Source organism: Pseudopipra pipra, chromosome 16 (genome assembly GCF_036250125.1).
Source record: "Pseudopipra pipra isolate bDixPip1 chromosome 16, bDixPip1.hap1, whole genome shotgun sequence".
NCBI lineage: Eukaryota > Metazoa > Chordata > Aves > Passeriformes > Pipridae > Pseudopipra > Pseudopipra pipra.
In genome coordinates, this window is record NC_087564.1 from 4,098,394 (window position 1) to 4,119,165 (window position 20,772).

The 20,772-nt window shown below is 38.9% G+C and overlaps 1 protein-coding gene across 30 annotated transcripts in view; it reads left to right on the forward strand.

Annotated features, from left to right (window-relative positions):
* RBFOX1 (RNA binding fox-1 homolog 1) overlaps positions 1-20,772 on the forward strand; it is a 1,150,020-nt gene that overhangs the window by 778,378 nt on the left and 350,870 nt on the right. For 24 of the 30 annotated variants that reach the window (XM_064672743.1, XM_064672746.1, XM_064672735.1 and 21 more), the window contains one exon: positions 4,062-4,103. The exons of the other annotated variants lie outside the window; for them this stretch is intronic. In XM_064672743.1, coding sequence (XP_064528813.1) covers positions 4,062-4,103 — 42 coding nt within the window. The remainder of the gene's footprint in view (positions 1-4,061; positions 4,104-20,772) is intronic. 30 annotated transcript variants of the gene reach the window in all.

Sequence of the window (20,772 nt, forward strand, 5' to 3'; positions counted from 1 at the left end):
ATTTCAGCTGTTTGATCTATGAATGAGGAGAAATATAAGGCCTCAATCAGAAGAATGAGCAATCACTAGTCAGGAAGTTTAGTTTTGATAAAAGCACTGTGACTGTGAGCAGTGCCAAGCTTTTCACATTTGGCTCTCATGTTCCACAGTTCATATGTAGATACTGACTGTAAGCTATCCTTTCCTAATGAAAGCAGGAATGTTGTTACCATTCAGGTAATCATATTTTCACTGGCCTTTTTTGAGGTGGAAAGAGAGAGACAGCAATGCTGGAGGGCCTTTCCTGGCCCTGCTGTTAGAGTGGGTGTCTGAAGCTGCAGAAAATCTTGGCTGAATAATTGCAGTGAGTGCTCAGTGGAAAACAGGAGGGTTTCATATGCACTGGTTTTGGAACACAGGCTGTCCATTTACCTCAAATGTTTGTGGCAAAATATCTAGAATGTAAAAGACATTAGATGTCCGTTGGTTATTTTTCAACCACTGGGGCTGCGCTCCATTGCAAAGGATTTTCTCAATCCTTAAAGCATTTTGAATTTGTAAATGTAAAACAAATACTTGGGAATGTTGTACTGCAAGGAGAATACTTTTTCCTTTTACATTTTAACCAGCACATTCTGTAAATAGCCTTGTCACCATCCTGTTGTTCTCTTTGCCCCATCACCTAAACCTTTTCTTTAAAATGACACTTAAAAACCTTGACAGCAAAAAAACTTCCCAGGTGGACTGTTGGCATTCCTTATCACCTGGAGTGGTGCTGTCACTCCCTCATGTGTCCATTCATACATGCATGGGTCCCATTTTCTATTTTCCAGTTTCTTCAGAGGTAGGCATTGTGGATGACTGATAAATACACTTAAAAGACCTTCAGTCTCCCTCCTGTTACTGTTACTTAAAGAAAACAAAACCAGCTTCGTCCTTCTAGTCATGAGCTCCCTGGGGAATGACACCAGCAGGTTGCACAGGATTTCCAAAGGGTCTTTTTGGGGTTTAAAATGATGGAGCCTGACAGCATGAGTGTCTTCTAAGCCTTCTGTCTTTTAAAGAGACCTGTAGTCTTGAAATATTGTTCAAGTTCTTTGAAAATTTTTCCTTGATGAAACTCTTTAAAGAGGATCAATCTTTTAGGCATTCTTTTCACTAAACTCACAGTGTGTGAGAGCTTGACACAATGACACTCAATGTACTGACCAGGTTCTTCAAGCAGTCTTGAGCTAAAATAAATAAATAGTTCATTGCACGTGGTTCAATCCAGAGACATAACAAAGTAAATTCAGGATTGAGAAGCACTGTATTTAAAATTGCAGGATATGCACAAGGTTTGCTTCTAGGGGCTCCTGATCATTAATTAAATATGTTATAGCTTTCAGTTTTTCTCATTTATCTTTACAGGTTTACATATTGTAAATGCATTATTTATGTTTTCCCTTAAGTGCTCAGTACTGCCAGGATGTTTCTCTTAAACTGGCATGGATAGCAAAAAAAGACAAAATGAGAGAGCAAATTTGGCACTGGTTAGATGCACAGAAAGCTGCTTGTGTCCAAATGAGCCTTTCCCAGATGTACATTAATAAACTTGAACTGATAAATAGAGGGCCAGGCAGACAGACAGATGGCATCAGTGTTTAAACTAGGAAAAAGATTTTTTTCATTAAGGGAAGTTTTGGTTTGTTTCATTTTTTTTTCTTTTTAGTCTCATCCTAATAATGCCTTTTCACTAAGCCTTGTTGCTTTTGTTCTGGAAAGCTCCCGGTGTGAAGGGTGATGGGGGAGCTGTGTAGGTGGATATTCATCCTGCAATGGGTTGTGTTATTTTAGCTAAAACACACAGTTTGGACTCAAGTATTTGCTGAACTTTGAACCAAGGGAATTGCTGGCATTGGTGTGTCCTGCTTGTTGTCCCCACTGTGTTTCTCTGTTTCTTTAGTAGCCAGAGTGCCATGGATGTGGTGGTAGATTGAATCAAAGTATATTTTAAAATAGTACTTCACAATCATAAGAAAGCCATTTGTGTTAAATAAATGGATGTTTTTCTTCTGTTTCTTTTGCTGCCAACTGTGGAGGAGCAGTTGGATGTTGATGTGCAGTCACCCTCTCCTGACTTGTACACCTGGGCTCTTATTCACTCCTTGCCTCTCTCTTGTGTTCTCCCACTGTTCATAAACTCTTCTTTTCAATCTTAAATAACACATCCTGTTCTGGTGGCTGAGCTGTCAGGTGTTTGTCAGGTTTGTGTTTCATATTACAGTAGCAGACTAATTAAAACACAGAATTACCTGTCTGTTTAAATGATCAGTAACTATAACCCTTGCTTCACTCTACAAATATTTGATACAGGTTTTTTTGTTAGTTTTGTACAAATTTTGGAGCTGTCTCATTTCCAGGATGAAGTATCCTGGTCTTCCTACTTCCCTGTCTAGATGTATTTCCAGATCTTTAAGCACCCTGGTCACCTTTCTGTCTGAAGGCAGAATGTCTTTAAATCTGTGCAGCTAATGGGAGGTCAGAGCCAAAAGTTTCATCCCATGGGGAAGAGGACACCACATTCTTTTTAAGGATGATATTAAAAGTACAATTGGAAGCTCTTTTCCCTTGGATTAAAATGGAAGTAAAACAGCAAATATAAATTTCAGGCAGTCTTTCTGAAAGACTCTTCACAGTCATTTCCAGTGAAGGAACTAGATGATCATTGTAGGTCCCTTCCAACTGAAATACTCCATCTATTTTATTTTTTTTAATCAATGTGAAGAAGTTCATCTGGAACTCAGATCTGAAATTAACTCTTGAGACTTATGCAAGCACACTTATAGTGCAGACTAGTAAGACCTTAAAGTAATTTATAAATGCTGTAAAGCCATGAACTTTGAAAAGTGGAATCATTAGTCTGCAAGTGACTTTAACTGTACTTAGTTTGACTCCTCAGGGGAAGTGTAATTAGCCCTATGCTGAATTTCTTTACATTTTATTCCCTGCTAGAGAACTTCAAAGAGCATTTGTTTCTGTTAGACTTTGTGTTTTCGTACAGGGACTGCTTTGTAAAACTTGTGCTGTCCATGTAGAAGGTTTAGCTTGTAACTTCCTTACCAGGATTCTTTCTTCTACGTTGAAAAAAAGGGCTGGCAGCTTTATTTGTTTGTAGTAACCTAACTTTGAGAAGTTTTTCATCATCACTACAGAGTGAAAATGGCGTGTACAAATGGGTATTAGTCCATGCTTTAACTTTTTCTAAGTACAAAGTAGCAAAAAGTGTGTTCTGAACCTTTGAAGATTCAGATTTGAATTTTTTTGTATTGCATCAGATTTCATGTTTTGTGAACTCTTTGCCATGTACATTAATGACAGAAATGACAGTGATTGCACTTTCAAGGCTAATTATACTACCTAATGATTATAAAATATTCTTAAAATACTTCTTTTTAAAAACAAAACAAAACAAAAATCAGACTAAAAAAACCTCTCACCACAGGCTGGACAAATCAACATCAGAGTATGTTCCTGAGCAAAGCTCTCACACTCTGGAGAGCATTTCTCATAAACCTGGCAAAACACAGAGACAGCAGCACGGAAAAAAATATGCTGTGGAATCAAATCATCTTCAGAGTTATTCTTACACCTGATCAGAACTGGAAGTTGTCATAGGAGTGTGTGTTATCACTTGTATGAAGCCTCCATATCTTTATTTCTTAGGTGTGCTGTGAATGTATCATGGTATCTTAGTAGAGGGGTGTTCAGAAACACAGCACAGACTTGTGATGGAACAGAAACAGGGAAAAGCTTCTTCCTGAACTGAACTACCAATGAAGTGTTTCAAATCTAAAAAAAAATAAGTGCTTTTCTACCTCAGATTTGTTGTGGGTTCTGGTTAATTTCCTTTTCTAATTTTAAAATATAAGTGGGAAAAAAGCTTTCTTGCAGTAATGATTCTGTCTAGATCCACAATGCAATATTTTGTTTAGACACATTCCCAAGATTTATATGTGTAAGATAGGTAGATTTAGCAGCTTTGTTGTGGCAAGAATGTTATACTTTCAAAGTTATTTTGGTGTTCTTTTTTCCTCTTGTAGAGTTCAAAACAACAGATGAGTTGTGAAAGAGACCAGCTAAGGGTAAGTGTTTATGCAAATGTTATTTGCATAATATATTCTGTTCTTTTAAAACATAAGCAGAGTCTAGTTTGTGCTATTGACAGATGGATTACTTAATTTAAGAGAAGCATATTTAGTTCATTTGTTGCTTGTTGGTAAATATTGTACATCTCTCAATATAAAACAGCTAGAGTAGATCCAGGTTTTTCTTCCATATTGTAGTGAGATTTGGCAGCAAATAGCTTCTCACAGGACCTCTTTTGACACTCAGCAAACTCTTCCTATGCACCAGGTGAAGGTCTAATGGGAAAGGTCACTGTGTTTCTCAGACTGTCTCCACTACTAAGATTGTTTCAAAAAAGAATTATCCTTTGGATTTTTATAGTCTGTGTACTCTCAGAAGAAATCAGTTCTAGGAGTGTGAGGGAGCTGGTATTTCAGTGTGTATGTTGGTTGTGTACAGTCTGTAAACCAGATGGAGTTCCTGAACCCAGGTTGCTGACCTTTATTTTGTTTTCCCCTTTTCCTGTGTTAAAGTGACTGTGTTAAACAGGTTTTAGTCCCTGCTCCCTTTAAATGCTACAGATCTCTGCAGATTGCAAGTATTCTCGATTGCAAGTATTTTCTGATTGATTCTAGTATTTGGTTGGAAAGGTATAAGAGCTTTCTTTGACTAAAACAAAAAAAACCCGACCAAACAAAAGCTTTTTCTTCATCCATATGTTGGTTAATAGACCTACATTTATTTGATATCACATGATGAGTATTTACTCGAAATTCCCTATGGAAGTAGAGAGGGAGAGGCCTGAAGGAACTGTGAGTTTCTGTACAAACAAAAATACTGTTGGAAATAGTCAAAGCAGCATTTTCCTTTTTTTTGTTTGCTGTTTACCAAACATCAGCTATGCCTTCGTGACTTGCAAGTATAAGGAACATAAAGAACATACTCTAATCTTGAAGTACATGGTGCAGGGTTCTCATACATTCAGCCTTTCATTAGATTAACTCCACCAACATATTGAGATGCTTCAGCTGGTCCTCACCACACTTGTAATGGGATTTTTGGTAAACAAGTTATGCAAGAATGATGCATCACATATTGTCCCCAATTCTTTTCTTGCTGACATGTGCATTGCCATTGTACTGGAGCTGGAGTGACAAAGCTTTGTTTTATCAGTAGTCATGTCTCAACAGAGCAGCTGTCAAAGCTAAAATATTGCAATAGTACCTGAAGGACAAGCTTCTCAAGAGGTAGCAGTGCCTTGAGAACAAAGAAAGTTTTCATTTGGTTTTATTTTCTTCCTTGAACGAAGAAAAACATTGTTTTTAAATACAATGTGAGGAGGCTGCCAGCTCTTTCTTCAAGTAAAAATGTGTGGATTTTCAAAGTAGTGGATAAAATGGGATGCAGTAAAAATTTTGTGTCTTTCTATACCAGTATTACACATTTACATCTAACAATGAGCTCAGGGCTTTGTGTCATGTCAGAACGTGACAACTACAGACAAAACCACATCTGTAACCTACTAAAAGTGGGTACATCATCTCCTGCCACTCCCGTGGTGTTCCTGTGACACAAAACACAGGTGCCAGTGTAAATTCTGCTCCTGAGGCAGGGATGCCAGGAAAGCAATGCCCACCCAGAGGAAGAGCTTGGGGCTGTAGGACAGAAACCAGAAGCCCCAAAAAGTCTCTCACAGACAGACACAGCAGAAGCAAAAAATACAGAGCTTCTCCTTTCCCCTGCCTGGTCATCAACCATCCAAACCTTCCCCAGTGCCAGGGATCTACTGGAGTTTTCACAGCTTGTCTGCTGCAGTGCAATACAGTGAAATTTAAATATACTGTGTGGAGATGCTGCACCTTCAACACTGAGGGTGTGCTTTGACCATCCTCTCACTTTTAGGTTGGTTCTCCAGCTGAGCAGGGCTGTTAAAGTCATGTTTAGTGGCTGAAATAGCTTTTGCAGGCCTGCAGTCTCTTCTTTAGGGGTTTGTGACCTACCTGTGAATACTTGGGTGTGAGACAGTCTATCCACAACAAAATATTGTTTCATCCCAACTAAAAGAATTGAAATAGAACAAGAAAACAGGATTAAAATAATAAAATGCCAATATTCATTTGTGTTTGTTAAGCCAGCTTATCCTTACATCATCTAATAATATAAAATTAAAAAGACATATTATCTCCCACCCTCCTTGCTAATTCTAAGATGAATATGTCTGCCACTCTCCTTTTTTGATTCCCTAGTCATTCATTGGTTTACAAGTCATAAAGAAGTTTCAAAAGAAAAGCTTGTTAAAATCCTAATAGTGTAAATAAATAATTAGACATTGTGTGGCTATACCAAGAAATATCTGACTCTGCCTATAATCATTTCTTCAGACATTTCTCACCTCTTATCTGTTTCCCTGCCTTTTAAATTCTAAGTGCAAAGCAGAGTGTCACTGTTCTGGAATAAAGCATTTAGAGTAATGAAACTCATTGGAGCCTCTGGCCATTAAACATTATATTTACAATGAATGATAATCCTAATAATTAAGGAAGCCAGTGTATTTTCACCCCTTTCTGCTCAAGATTTGCAAAGAACAGAAACCACAAGTTGGTAACTTATTCACCCTGCCAACCTAGTACAATTCCCAGTTAGACATTACTGTTTATACTTGAATTATTAAATGAGAAATCATACTGAAAACTCTGGGAATTTTATCTTTAGCATGGCTGATTGGGGCTTTTTTATTCCATTTGGATACATAACACAAGCTGAGTTTGGTTTGTTTCCATCTGATTTTTAAAAATAAACAGAGCATTAATGCCATTTTTCAAGTTTTACTTTCTGTTGGCAATGATTTTCATTACAATGTGCTGCCTCGAATATTAATTATTTTCATATTTCTGTAGTTTCTTTTTGCTTTCTAATCTGCTGTCATCTAAATCAAGCTGTACTAAACAACCAGTGTGTTTTTAAAGGCAAATTGAGTGCTCATTATTTCTCTCTCCACCTCCATCCATGCACTGTGCTTTGTCAGTGTTTCCTTTAAGGAAAATAATGATAGTTTAGTCCCCCTCACTCTGTTTTGTGTTATCTAATCCTGATTTATAAATCTCTTCTTGGACAGTTACACCCTCTCCTCTTCTCTGACTCTTTCCTGCTGCCACTTGCTGTTTTATGAGTCTCTGTGTGGAGCTTAATGCAATTGTCATTCTGATGCATTATAAATGACCTGGAAAGACACAGAACTCACAGCTTGCTCAAAATCATTTAAAAACACTTTTCTGCTCATATTTAGGTCTGAAAAACAGACTTTGAAACAGGAATGATCCAAGTTATTTAAGGCTGTGAAGAAGACCAGGATACCAGCCTTAGGTAGAAATAAGCTGTAGTACATAAAGCTCTAAAAAAGGGCAGTGACAGCCTCAGAAGTCTGTCTGCTGTTTGCACTGACCCTTCTTTGCTGTTTTGACTTTAGCCTAGCATTTTATTTTTTTATCATAGCCTGAGGACATTACTTAAATGTACAGGCTAACTTAAAGCTCACCAAGCTTTACCCAACCTTCCTCTCAACTCATAATTTATTATTTTGCACTATTAACTCAGCATAATTGTTTCAAGTGAACTCCTGTATCTGCACTGACATGAGTTGTGCTATGTAAGCTTTTGGTCCTCGTGCAGCAACACTTGATGAGCTCTCCAAGGTGGGCAGAGAGCAATTTGAAACTCTAATGTTAGGAGGGTTTATAAATGTTCCTGTGAATACCAACGAGGTCTAATGGTAAATGGTGTCATTAGCTTCCTTGACCTGAAATTTTAAGTGACCTAGTTGTTGCTCTAATTAACAGCTGCTTTCACATGTGCTTATTATCAAGATGCATTATATGCAGCCAGAGTTCCTTCTCTGGTCTGAAAAATGGGCAGGGCAGGGTTTTACTATCATCTTGTATTCAATATCAACTTTTATATTTTTATACTACTCTAATTTTCAAGGAGACAAAAAGAATTTTTGCATTCAGTATTGTTCTATTTGGCTTGTCTTTTACATGGTAAATCAAATAAGCTCTGACATGGAGCCAAAAATGTATCAAAGTTATGCCAGGTAGGGAGAAAACAAAAGCAAAGGCATTTACCTCCAGCATAATTTTTAAGCAACGCTAATCCTGCAGTATTTAGCCCTTTTTTGTGTTTCTGTTCAGTGCATTAATTCATCAGGTTTGAAATGTACTTAGCTGTGTGGATGAGTTTTTCTGGAAACTTTTTGAAAAAGATTTTTGAAGCTCATCATTGTGGTATTAGCTTTCTCCAGTGATCTAAGAATAATCCATTGACATTTTTCGTGTACAGTGTTCCTCTGATGCACTAAGGAGGCAAATTTTGATTCAGATTAGCAGATGCTAATTTTTTGATCAGTTTGAGCTGAGCAAAACCAAACAACTGGAGAGAGGAAGAGAATCAGAGTGGAAACAATTTGCGAAGTAGATGAGGGTTTCCTGAAATCACTTACTTGGGTGATAACGGGGCAGAACTTAGGTAGTGCCTGGCCAAAGAACCTCTGCTTTCAATCTACCTCTTTCCACACTGGACTGGAGGAAAAGAAAGGTGTATAATAAGCTTGTTTTGTGAGTCAGTGATGTCTTGTTACCAGAAAGAACGCAGTAATTCACAGCATTGTTTCAAAACTGGGCAGCTTGTTCTGGATGCTGATAAAAATGTCACTGCCTTTCCTTCCGAAAATCTCTGGTCTGCATTTGCAAACAGCCCATGTACATTTTGCCTGGAAGAGTAATCTGGAACTACTCAATATTATATGTCCCTCTCTTAAAGGAGAAAGGGTTAAAAGGGGAAAATCTAAGGTGTACTAGTAGAGTTGGATCAATCTGATGTGTTTACTACTCGTCCTTTCCTTAGGAATATGTAGGTTATGTTGCATTTGACATGCCAGACAAGTACCTTAAAATGATCTTTCTTTAGTTTCTGTAGTTATTCTTGCAGTGAGCTGCATGTGTCATCATCCATGTAGGTGTAGTGTGAAGATACAGGTAGGTGAGATCAAAAAGGCCTATTTTTGGCTCCTGATCTGTATTACACATTGACATGGAATGAAATTAGAGTAATCTCACTCACCACCTTACCAGCTCTGTTCCCAGTGGTTCCATATAGAGTAATTCACATCACAATTTGGGAAAGAATTATTTGAGCTAAGATCTAAAAAAAGAATAAAAGTATTGTCAGTGGTCCACCAAACTTGTGGGGAGAAGAGGTAATTGTAAGGATGTGATTTCATTTAAATTTTCACTTCCCTTGATGTGAATATGTACGGGGGGGGGGAAAGGCAACTAAAGAAGGTTAAAATTGTCTTGCAGTCTGCTTGGCAATCCTGGCAAACTTTAGGAGCCTCCTCAAGAATAGTGACTCTTAATGCTGGCCTCCAATTCGTTGTTTAGTGTTATGGTGATTAATAGAAGTAACAGTGGCAAGGTAATGAAAATTGTTGTGGTTCATGTTCCAGGTGACACGGCCTCTCCCCGGGAGGGTGCTGTCACCTCCAAATGCTCAGTTACCTCCAAATGCTCACTGCCAGTGGGCCTCTTTGATCAAGAGAGGAAAAAATGTTTGAACAGTGGTGCCACTTACTTCAGAGTTCTTAAAACTCTTTCAGGAATAGTCAAGGGGCCTTTAGGTATTGTCCTGACTCTGCTCTTGATGGAATGCCTTTCAGAAAACCTTCCATTCCTCTCCTGGTGTTGTTTTGGCATCTCTCTCCGAGAACAGCAGGGAGAGGATTTTCTACTGTTCAAAGGCCACTTTCTTCTGAATTCAGCTTTGATTTTTGCACAGTCAAGTATTTTCTCTGTATGGTGCTTCATAATTGCTGAAATGGAAGGATTACAGTAATATTTGGTGGGGCTGAAGCAATGTTTTCACTAACTACCCATCCATTTAGTGTGACAGGCGGATTCCATCTAGAGTTGCAGCACACTATAGGGATTTCAGCAGCTCCTCAGTGTGTATTTAGACTCACAGCTATATAGAGACAGCCAGGGATAGGGAATTGCTTTAGGAGGTAGTTCAGTAAGTGTAATGAAGGTTCAGGAAGTGATAAACTTCTGAAGGGATAGAAGGAAATGGATTTAGTTGGCACAAGGGCTGAACCAGCGCCCACCATGAATTCAATACCCTGGTTCTCTCTTCCCTCTGCTCCACAAACATGAGCAAGACACAACACTGGATCCACCCTGGATTTGGGAGCAGCTTCTGCCCTCAGAACAGCAACTTTTGGTACAGACTTTGTGCAGTGACTTCCTCCAGCTTCTGTTGCAGAACACTCGCTGCGGTCGGGGATGCTGGCCTAGAAAAGAAGAAAGGTTTTCTTGCTTAGTTTGTATTTGTTGAGAGGGAGCTCTTTTTTTTCCACACAGCTTTTGTAGTTTGTCTTTGATCATCTTGAAACCAGACCTTTGAGTGCACAGCTTTAACAGTGTTTATACTATCCTGACTTATTATTTCAACCTCTGCTGTTGCTGAGGCAATTTGACTAGCAAAGATCATAGTGCCTTTAATGTCACACCTCATTCAAGCAGGAAACACTATCTAGTTTACAGTGCAATTTGGGTTGGCTTTTTTTTTTTTTTTTTCCCCTTGACTGTTTTGGGTTTTTGCAGGTTTTTGGTTGGTTTTGTTTTTTTCTGGCTTGGGTGGGGGTTGTGTGGTTTTGGGGGATATTGTATGGTTTGAAGTTGGAGGTGCTGTTGGCTTGTAGTATTTATTTTTCTTTGTCACAAGGGTGAAAAAACCCCAAAAAACAGGAAAAGCTTTTCAATTGCAGGTAGCTGGGCTGAATTTTTAACATACTCTTTGGTCCTTCTGCATGGTGGATTTCTATTATCATTTACTTATGTAGAAAATAACTGACAGAGCAACTAGATTTTTAAAGGGAACAAAACAAGCATTAAGAATGTTGTAATAACTGAAAAACCCCTTATCTTATATGAACTATCCAAACAGTGTAGTGTTATTAGGACATGCAGTCACTGGGCAACTTTGGCTTCTTGAACCAGTATTTTTTCAAGTAGAGAGAATGAAGGAATATTGATTATAATATGGGCATCATGTTCTAGTGTTGATGTTAATGGTCATTTTATATTCTGTAAAATCCTTCTAAACCTTTCTTGTTTACACTGGTCAGGTTTGCCACTCTACAAACCCCTTTGATTATGCTTTTTTAAGTAGCTGCCAAATTTTTTCAAAGCAGTAGAATTACAAGGAAGAATAAGTTAATCCTAAACAAAAACTCAGATGCATGCATCAATATTTATATGTATGGATGTACATACAAACATATATCAGTATTTATATATATATAAAATACAGCTTAAAGATCCAATCCTATAGATTGTAGCTGACATGCACATCCACCATAGTGTTAGATAAAGGGTGAAATCTTTGGCCAGGATTTTAGAAGTGTGTACTCATTCTTAATCTTGCAATCTTTTATTAGTACTTAAACAGTAACTGTGGTCTGTTCTATTCTGCTGCAAAATCCCAAGTTGTCCTGAAAGCCAAGTCTCTCTTTGTGTTCAGCAGGAATGGTTTTCTTGGTACAAAATCCCAGGAAGCAGGATAAAAAAATAAAAAGAAGGTACACTAAACAAACCAAACCAAGCCAAGTTTTATCAAGCTGACAGTAGTTTTGCACCATCTTGAAGTTTTGTGCTTGAGCAGGGAGCTATTCCTGTTGTTGGAAGACAGATGAAGAGAAGTAGAGAATTTCAAAAATAACTTCAATACTTTGTCTTGTCTTCACAAAGCCTTGCAGCAAAAATTTCTTTAGAAAAAAACTAAATTAGCCAGAGTTTCACACTTTTCACTGTGTTTACAGAAGCTGTTGGGACAGTAACATCAGCAAACATACATCCATGCTTACTTGTGTCTTTTTGATGCTTTCCTAATGTATCCTAAAGAAGGGCAGTGGGATCAAGGGCACCCTGAGCAAGTTTGCTGATGGCACCAGGCTGTGTGGGGCTGTCACACACTGGAGGGAAGGGAAGTCATCCAGAGGGACCTGGGTAGGATGCAGAGCTGGAGCAAGGTGAGCCTCAGGAAGGTCAACAAGGCCAAGTGCCCCTTGACTTAGACAATCACCAGTGTCAGTGGACAGCTGGTATTCTTCTTTTTGTAGCAGGAGATCTAGAGGATGCATTTCATAAGCCATGAAGTTGAGAAAGGCAGAAATGCTTTGCTGGTTTGTAGCATCTTTGTTGTTTTGCACCCCTGGGAGAAGCTGACCTTGTTTCAGGAGTGTTTTTTCCTCCTGCTGGTGTGTGTTTTGGAGCTTTGATCACCTCTGTTAGCTTTAAAGACAGTATGGCTTAGACAGGGAGAGGGAGATATAAAACCCAAGTACCTCATATCACAGGCATTTTATATGCTCCACTAATACCAGAAATTTAAGCCCTTAATGTGAAGGAGTGGCTACGGATGTGTCCCGAGTATGTAATCAGATGCCATGGAATCTGTCATTCCGTAGGTAATGGGCAAAAATACAGATATCCTCTGTGCTCACAAGTTCCATTTACAGCATTTCTTTCATACAGCAGTTGTCTCTGCCTTTGGATTCTTAAGATGTCTTTGAGTACAATAGTGGAAGTAAAAAGTGGTGTTCATCTCAAGGTCACTTTGCTACTTGAGAGCAGCTGCCCTCCAAAGAGCACATAATGAATAGTTTTATTACCTTTTGGTTGGTTTTCCCTTCGTGCTATAGATTACTTCATATGCTATCAGCTCATTTCTCTTTTTTTTTTTTTCCCCTCCCATTCTCTGAACTACTGCTTTCTACAACTGTTTTCATCCTTGTTAAAAATCATTTATATGGCACCATAAATTACAGGCACTTCACAAGCACAGAGTAAGATACTTCCTTTGGCCCAGGTAGTCTCTGGTTCAGATACATCCTCGATTTCTGGTTTGCCTTTTGTACTTAGCACAGTATCTGGGAATTTTAAGGTAGATTGCATTAATCTCCTGTTTTATTTCCACAATATTTCATGATCAGATGATGGTGAGTCAATTCATGTGATGTAGGTAACTCATCATTTGTTTGCTACTTAGGATGGATTGAAGATTGCAAATACTTCTGCTTCCTAATAATTCCAGGCACACAGTTTTGTGCACATACATTTACATCTAAAACCTGCAGGCACTGGAAAAAAAAACGAGACTCTTCATCATTTAGCTCACCCCTTCTTTTTTTTTTTTTCTTCCCACTGTAACTGGCACTTCCCATCTTTAATATTGAAATCTCCCAGGAATTTTCATGTGATATTGCCACAGTTCCCAAGTAAAAACCTGGCAACATGTTCCATACTGATGCCTTTGAAAAGGTAGTTTATTTTTTTGAGTTTTGGCTCACTTTGTAGGCTCCCAACTCAAGGATATGTTACACCTGGGCTGCTTCAGTCCTACTTCCATTAAAATGCACGTTTAAAATCTAATCGTAGTTATTTGATCTGCAATTAAGAAAAATAGTTCCTGTTATTTGCCTGAAAAGTAGTAATCCAAAATACAGCAAAGGTCTGTTGCTGCAACTGTTTACTATTCTCCTTCACCTTTAAACAGAGGGTTTTTTTAAAAAATATCCCAAAAAACCAGATATAAATCTAGAAAGACTATTAACTCACCAACTTAATTTATCCTAAGCCCTTGAAATGTGCAGGACTTGGGTGCTGGTCATCTTCCTACTCTCATGCTCAGATGGAAATGTGGATAGGATAGGATAGGATTGGGGGGATTTCCTTCAGTTCTGATAATCTTATATCCAAAGTATCTATTTTACAGGGAGAGACAGTAAAATATTTTGAATATTCATCAGTGTTAAAAATATAACAACATTTTTCTCAACTTGTATGTATCCAAATTTCAGAATTTGTTCACATGCTGACATCAGAGCAGAGCAGTCGTGGTGTGCCAGCATTGCCATGCAGTTCCTTCTGGTTTGAAAACAGTAAGCAATGCTTATTATACACTTGTCAGATGTATTGGATGCAAAAAAATATAGTTTCCATATTCTATTCAGTACATTAAAATTGAGATACTTCTGACTGAGCCAAAATAATTCTAAAAAGTGGGGGGTTTTTTCACTAATTTCCTATTTTGAAAAGGTGTTAGAGACTCCAAGATAATACATAAGGGTTTATATTTAACTCTCAAAAAGACTTTTACCATTTTTAGAGAACTCTGTGGCTTCTACGATACCAAATATATAATGACATGAAAACGTGGACTTTTATTTAGAAAAGGTTGAAAGGAAAAAAAAAATTCTTATTTTTCAAATTTTTTAATGAAATTGTGTTTTCACATTTCATTCAGGATCATCCAAGTTTTATTTTGAAAGGGCTGGAAAACACTTATTAAAATAAAACTTATTTTAATAACTTTCTAGTTATTAAAACTAGAAAGAATCTGAGTAAACACGCAACTGTAATCATATTACAACTACTACAACAATAGAATGTAGAGGAAACTCCATTGAAACAAAGTTTTTTTTTTTATGTTATTACAGTAAAAAGCAAAAGCAGATTTATGTCCCTGCGTGGTTTTCTGAACTAAATCCCAGCCAAATGCTTGCCATGTTCCTGCACTGTTTCTTTTGCTCTGTTGCTGGAACTAAAGCCCAGTGTTGCTGGTGTGTTGGATGGAGCAGTCAGGTCACATCTCTGCCTCTTGGGTGCTTGGGTTCCTGCTGGACTGCAGGGAAAACAGGGAGTGAACATTCCTTCCTTGGCCAGGTGGAGGTAAGAATCTAAACACAATCAGAATGTGCAGCATAGAAGTAGTCTTAAAAGATGTATCTTAATCCAAGAAAGAATCAGGTGTTTGTGCTCCTTGCCTTGCCTGTTTGGATATCCATAACCCTGGAAGGGTTTAATTCAGCCTGGTTGGTGAACAGGGAGACTCAGTGCACAGAGAGCAGCTGAGTTGAATGCTCAGAGGAAAACAACACAAAATATCACCTCTGAGTGGCCAGATGGGCTTTATGCAATCTGATACTGCAGTCTGGAGTCTTGCTGCCTCTAAAGACTTGCATTAATGAGCTCTGCTCGTGGGGAATTTCCTTGTTTGAAGTGCAGGTTGTAATGGAAAAGAAGCCTTGCTGGTTACCCCTTTGCTCTGTGTGGACTTAAGAGACTGTCACTAAATAGAAGCAGGGCACCCAATTCTAAATGTTCTTTGCTGGTATTCCACAACAGCACATTAAATTTCATATGTCAAAAAAAAATCAGAGTATCTTTTGAAATGCTTTAATATTGTTTGTTTGCAAAGATGCTGTGGTTTAGGAAGGTCTTGCTCAGTGAGAAGCAGTAAAAGATTGTGATGCCTTTGATGAGCATTTTGCAATTTGCTCTGTGTGTGGAGCCCAACTGGGACTGATGTAGTCCCAGAGAGAAGGGGTAGTGATGCTGTTACCCAAGGCTGTGGTCACACAGGCTGCTCCTTTTTCCCATGTGCGCAGGTTTTTTTGAAGACAAAAGCAGCAGATGTTGGGTCAGCCCCTTGCTGCTGCTCTCTTTCAGTCTCCCTCAAAGTGCCAACAATGTTTTGTCCTGGGAAGTGCTTCAGAACTGTGCAGTAATCTCAGGCTGCATCAGAATGTTGCCATCACGTTAGTGATTTGTCTCTGATGAAAGGTGGGACAGTAAAGTGAGGAACAATCACTCCTTGTGATGCTACTGGACAATTTCCCTCCTGAGGAAGGAAAAAAAAATCTCAGTTTTCACATGTACACAAAAGTATTTTCAGTCTATGCTACCAGAAGAATCTACATTTAGATTTGGGAGTGAGGTTATATTTCCAGAATTTCACTGTCTTCAGAGTAGGATGTAATTTATTTTGTTTTGTTTCAGTACATGTGCATTTGCTGTTGGAAATAGTTAACTTTGCATTTTGTTGCTGGGGAAGAAGTATCCAACTGATATGAACCATGAACCCCCTAGGAAAATAGAGAATACATAGATTCAGAGCATCTCAGAGCCCAAATGAAATATTTAGTGTACAGGCTGGATCTCTCCTAATGGAGAGTGTCTGAGGTAAGCATGGCATCTCTAATGTACAATCAATTTAATAACTGAAGGAATGGGCAGCTGGTGTAAGGAGAGAATGCAGGGAGTATTTTGATTGCAGACAAAAGAGTTGTGTGATAAGTGAACTCTGTAATTGTGAGAATGAGTAGTCAGGGAATCCAGCTCCACTTTGCTGAAGGAATTTCTGACAGTACCAGAAGGCAGTGGGGTGGTCTGAAGTGTGCACAGGTTGGTTTGATCATTGTCTGGTTTACTGGCCTTTGGGTTGCTGTGCAAGTGGGTGTAGAATCAGAGGCCTGACAGGCTTGGTAATGCTTGAAACATGCAGGCAAAAGTATTCCAAATTTGACCTTTTGCAATAAGCTGCATACTCCCCAAATTTTTTAGACCAGAGAAAGAAAAAATCATTCCTTCTGTGGGGATGTTGGAAGGGGTGTAGTGACCTGGGCATCATCTGCTGTCACTGTGGGCAAAGCAAGGCACAGGTCTCTTGTCTCAGTGTGTTCCTTGGAGCAATGTTGTGTGCATTTACCTGCAGGGTGCATGTGCAGCTACTCAACTACAAGGACTTCTTTACAGGTAGTTGCATCTTGCACTAATTCTTCTAGAAATACCTGTCCTTCAAAAACAACCGTGTCCTGTTTAAAGAAATCCTAAATCTAGAGATGAGTCTTTGTACTGTTGAGCTTTCAGTGTGAACAAGAACAGATCCATTCAGAGATATGTCATGCTCCAAGACAACAGGAAGACATTTCCCCTACCAGACTCCAAGCAGGCACTCTTCATCTCATTTTGTCTCCTGACATTCCCTGGGTTCCCTCACCTGGTTTGGACTGATGGGCAGAAGTTTCTCAGTATATTTGAAGTGATCTCAAAATAATTTGATTCGCTTCTCCAAATCCAAATTTGGGGATACATGTACATACAGCACAGTGCATGTATTGAGAAAACACTTAACTGTTGTCTTGCTACTTACTTGTCATTAATGCACAGATGGTTTCAGTAAATGTCAAGGGTTGCTGGAAAACCATAATCTGAGACCTATTAAAGGGGAATGTTCAGTGAGTCTCACTACAGAAGCCAAAAAAAAAAAACAAAGAAAGGGCTGTGGAGAATATCTAGAGACATCAAGATGATGGAGAGAGTCCTACAAGTCACAAAATGAAAGGCAGGCAAAGATGCCCAAGTGTTTTTGTGGTCTGGAAGGCAGCCAAAGAGGCATTGATTTATTAAAGAGCAGCATCAGGGCTTCCTTTTCTCGATGTGATGGTGCCATTACAGCTCCTCAAGCAGTCTGTGATTTCCTTGAGAATCAGGACTAGGAATTTCAAACAGAACATCAGAAGAAGATTCTGAAGAGAGTTATTTTCAGACCAGTGCCACTGCCAGAGCATCACTCTGACTGCGTGTACCTGACTGGGGAATTCAGTGTGCCAAGTGTGTGCCAGCATTTGCACATGAGGTCCCTGATTATTAAACACAGCACCTACTGCTGTAAAACGTACCCCAGCAGTTGTGTACACAGAGTTTCACACTCTGCAGTTGTACATGGTACACAAAAACCAGCTTTAATGAGACAGGTAATTTAGCAATAGTGAGTAACCCAATAAAAATTACATACTCAGCTGTTTCGTTCACAGAGTCAACTCAGTGCTTTTCTTGTGTACTGGGAGTGGCCAGCACCTCTAGCATCACCTTTTTGCATCATCAGATTCTGTGATTCTTGTCTGTTTTTGTAGATGTGTGAATCCTCCTATTTGTTTCTTTTCCCTATTTTCTCTCTGAATGGCCAGTATTTTAGTGTTTTAATTTTCCATACAACATACACACCTTCCCCCCTTACAGCACCTCCCTAAAACCCTGCCCCTGTGTCTACTTGCTTGTCATTTTACATGCCTTGGAGATGGGCAACACCTTCACCAGGACAGTGCTGTGGAGGCCCTTCTGATTTTGTGATTGAAGATCCTGAGCAGCCTAATGGCAAGGCTGGTTCTGCCGCTCTTCCCAAGATTTCAGCAGATTTTTTGCCTTCCTCGTACCATGGCTGTTGTAGCAGCGCTGCTGACATCAGCCTGGGAGGAGGAGGTGTGCTTTTAGCACACACTGTGGAAATGCAGGTCCCTCACCAAATCAAAACAATGATACAGTTACCAGGCTGTTCTCACCTTGTTAAAAAAACGAGTGTGCCAAGGAGACAGAGCATGAATTAGCTTTGTCAGGTATATAGGCAGAAATAACAACTGATAGGTTTGCTGTGATAAGTTCTCTATGATGGCTTTGCTGAAAGGTAGACTGTTTCATGATTTACTGAACTATTATAAGTGGTAAAACTGATCCATTTGTTATCATCCAGTGCATAAAGACTTCAGGATTTAAGGAGCCTACACTAAATAACAAAGCAATTTATAAACTCATAAACTGAAAATTACAGGGAAGAAGTCCTTAAGTCATTGGTAATAGCAACCTTTTATCATGTTAGTGATGATTATCAAATGTTAACCCCTACCCCGCTTTTTAAAACAAAACCTTACCTTAAAATAGTTGAAATTACTTAAAGAAGTCATGGATATAACTTTGTATTGATTTATTGTGCAAGTGTGGCAAGTTTTATTTATTTACCTGAATGTCATCCCTCCCCCCTGCCCCATGATGTCCCTACATCAAATGATGTGAACTGATTTATGCTTCTGCTGGCAGCAGCATGTTGGCTAATATCAGCTGAGGAATGGGATTAGTTGGCCCTACTACTGGGTAGAAGGTCTTTACCCAAAGCAAATTTGAGTGTAGCATCTTGAAAAGAGAATCCTTCTGTATTTCAACAAACAGATAATAGTTAGCAATAGTTGGTTTCAGCTTAGCCTGTCCTAAGGAGAATATAATTATGTGTCCTGCTGTGAAGATGGAAATACCCTGTACCGGATTTTAAAAATGCATTATAAGACTGTAAGTTGTCTTTGTGTTCTCTTGAATCAAAGATTTTATGGGCAGTGGAAAGAAGATGTTGACTAAAGCTAAACAAACATTTGCCTGGAGGTAATTTTTCTCATGACATTAGTTTCTTTTTTCTGCTTGAGATTATCCTGAGATACTAAATTCATTCAGTTTTATTCAACCAATCTAAGTTCTCAAGGAACAGATGAATCAAGAGCCACTTGTTACTGGTACTCAATATTTGATATCCAGCTTGCTTTGTTGGAGTGTGAATGATTACATGCTGAACCAGATCTGTGTCTTTTTGTGATCTGTATGAACATAGTATCTGAATCAAGCTGAAGATTTGCAGAAACACCTGGGCGTTATCCAGAAGGAAATTGGAGAGCCATACTAACATTTCAGGAAATTTAGTTAAAACAATGTTTTCCAGTAGCCACTAAGTTCTGATCCCGTTGTCCTTGTGTTAATTCTCTGGTATTTTTCTTTCACAGACTTTATTCTAAGTAAAATCAAGTCCATCATTACCCCACAGTGACACCCTCCCTGATCAGGACTGAGGCTGGAGCCCAGTTATGACAGCTTAAAACCAGGAGAGAATATGTGAGGTTTTCCTCTGGCTGCCAGAGTTTTCCTTGGCAGAACTATTGACTGAGTCTGGTCTCACTAAAACCAGCGAAAAAGCAGGAGCAAAATAGCACCTGCCACTGAAATTATGGATAAGGGGTTGAGCTGTTACCAATCCAACAATGATCACTTGGTTTGGGTTCATTATAGTCTCTTAGTTACCCAAAAAGTCTTGTCAGGATAGAAGTTTGAATGCTGAGAGAAATGAGCCGCTCTCTTTGTTCCAGAAACATCACAAATGGAGTGAATTTACCAGGCAAAGGGTCAGACCCCTCATGGTTCTTCCCAACATGTGCTAAGAAGACAGAAAGCAAGTTTCATTTTCCTGTCTAATGGGTAATGATCAGCTGTGAGCATCCCATGCATGTGTCGTGGCATCTGAGGAGGCTCCCATCTGTCTCTGTCCTGCTTGTCACTCCTTGGACTGTGCACTGAACACAGTTCTTCAAACAGCCAGGAATCCTGACTCGATATTTTTAAATTGTGCTGATGCCTAATGACCAGATTGTTGGCTGGTTGCTCCTCAGGCTTTCCTGGGACTATATTCTGACCTTGTTGTTCAGCAAATGAACACAGAAACTAATTTCTTGCATCAAAAGCGTCAGAAGTGGTAAAGTAGTAGAAATTAATTGAAAATGAAAAAAACCCCAAAACTGTGTGGTGGAAACACAGACCAGTTTATAAACCAGCTGAAGCATACATAAAGTTGTGCTTCAGTTGCTCCTCTGCAGTTATGCTGAATCCAAAAAGCAAAAGCCTGAAAAACAGCAACAGCAAAACCCACCCCCTTAACGCTGCAGTGATTTAAGAGCAGATTAAGGGCTTGTTTTGTTACCATACCTCCTAACCATTTGCAGTTTTTCATTTCATAAATAGCAATGATAGATGAGGCCGTTAAAGTGTGGAAATTAAGCACAAACACAAATATTTTTAGCTTTCTAAATGTTTCAAATTATTTTTTGTGTTCTGTGTAAATTATGTGAGATTTTAGTCTTGTTGCAGCTCATGTATCATGTGCATCATTGATATCTTTTCTTGGTGAAGCTTAAGTAAAAGAAAC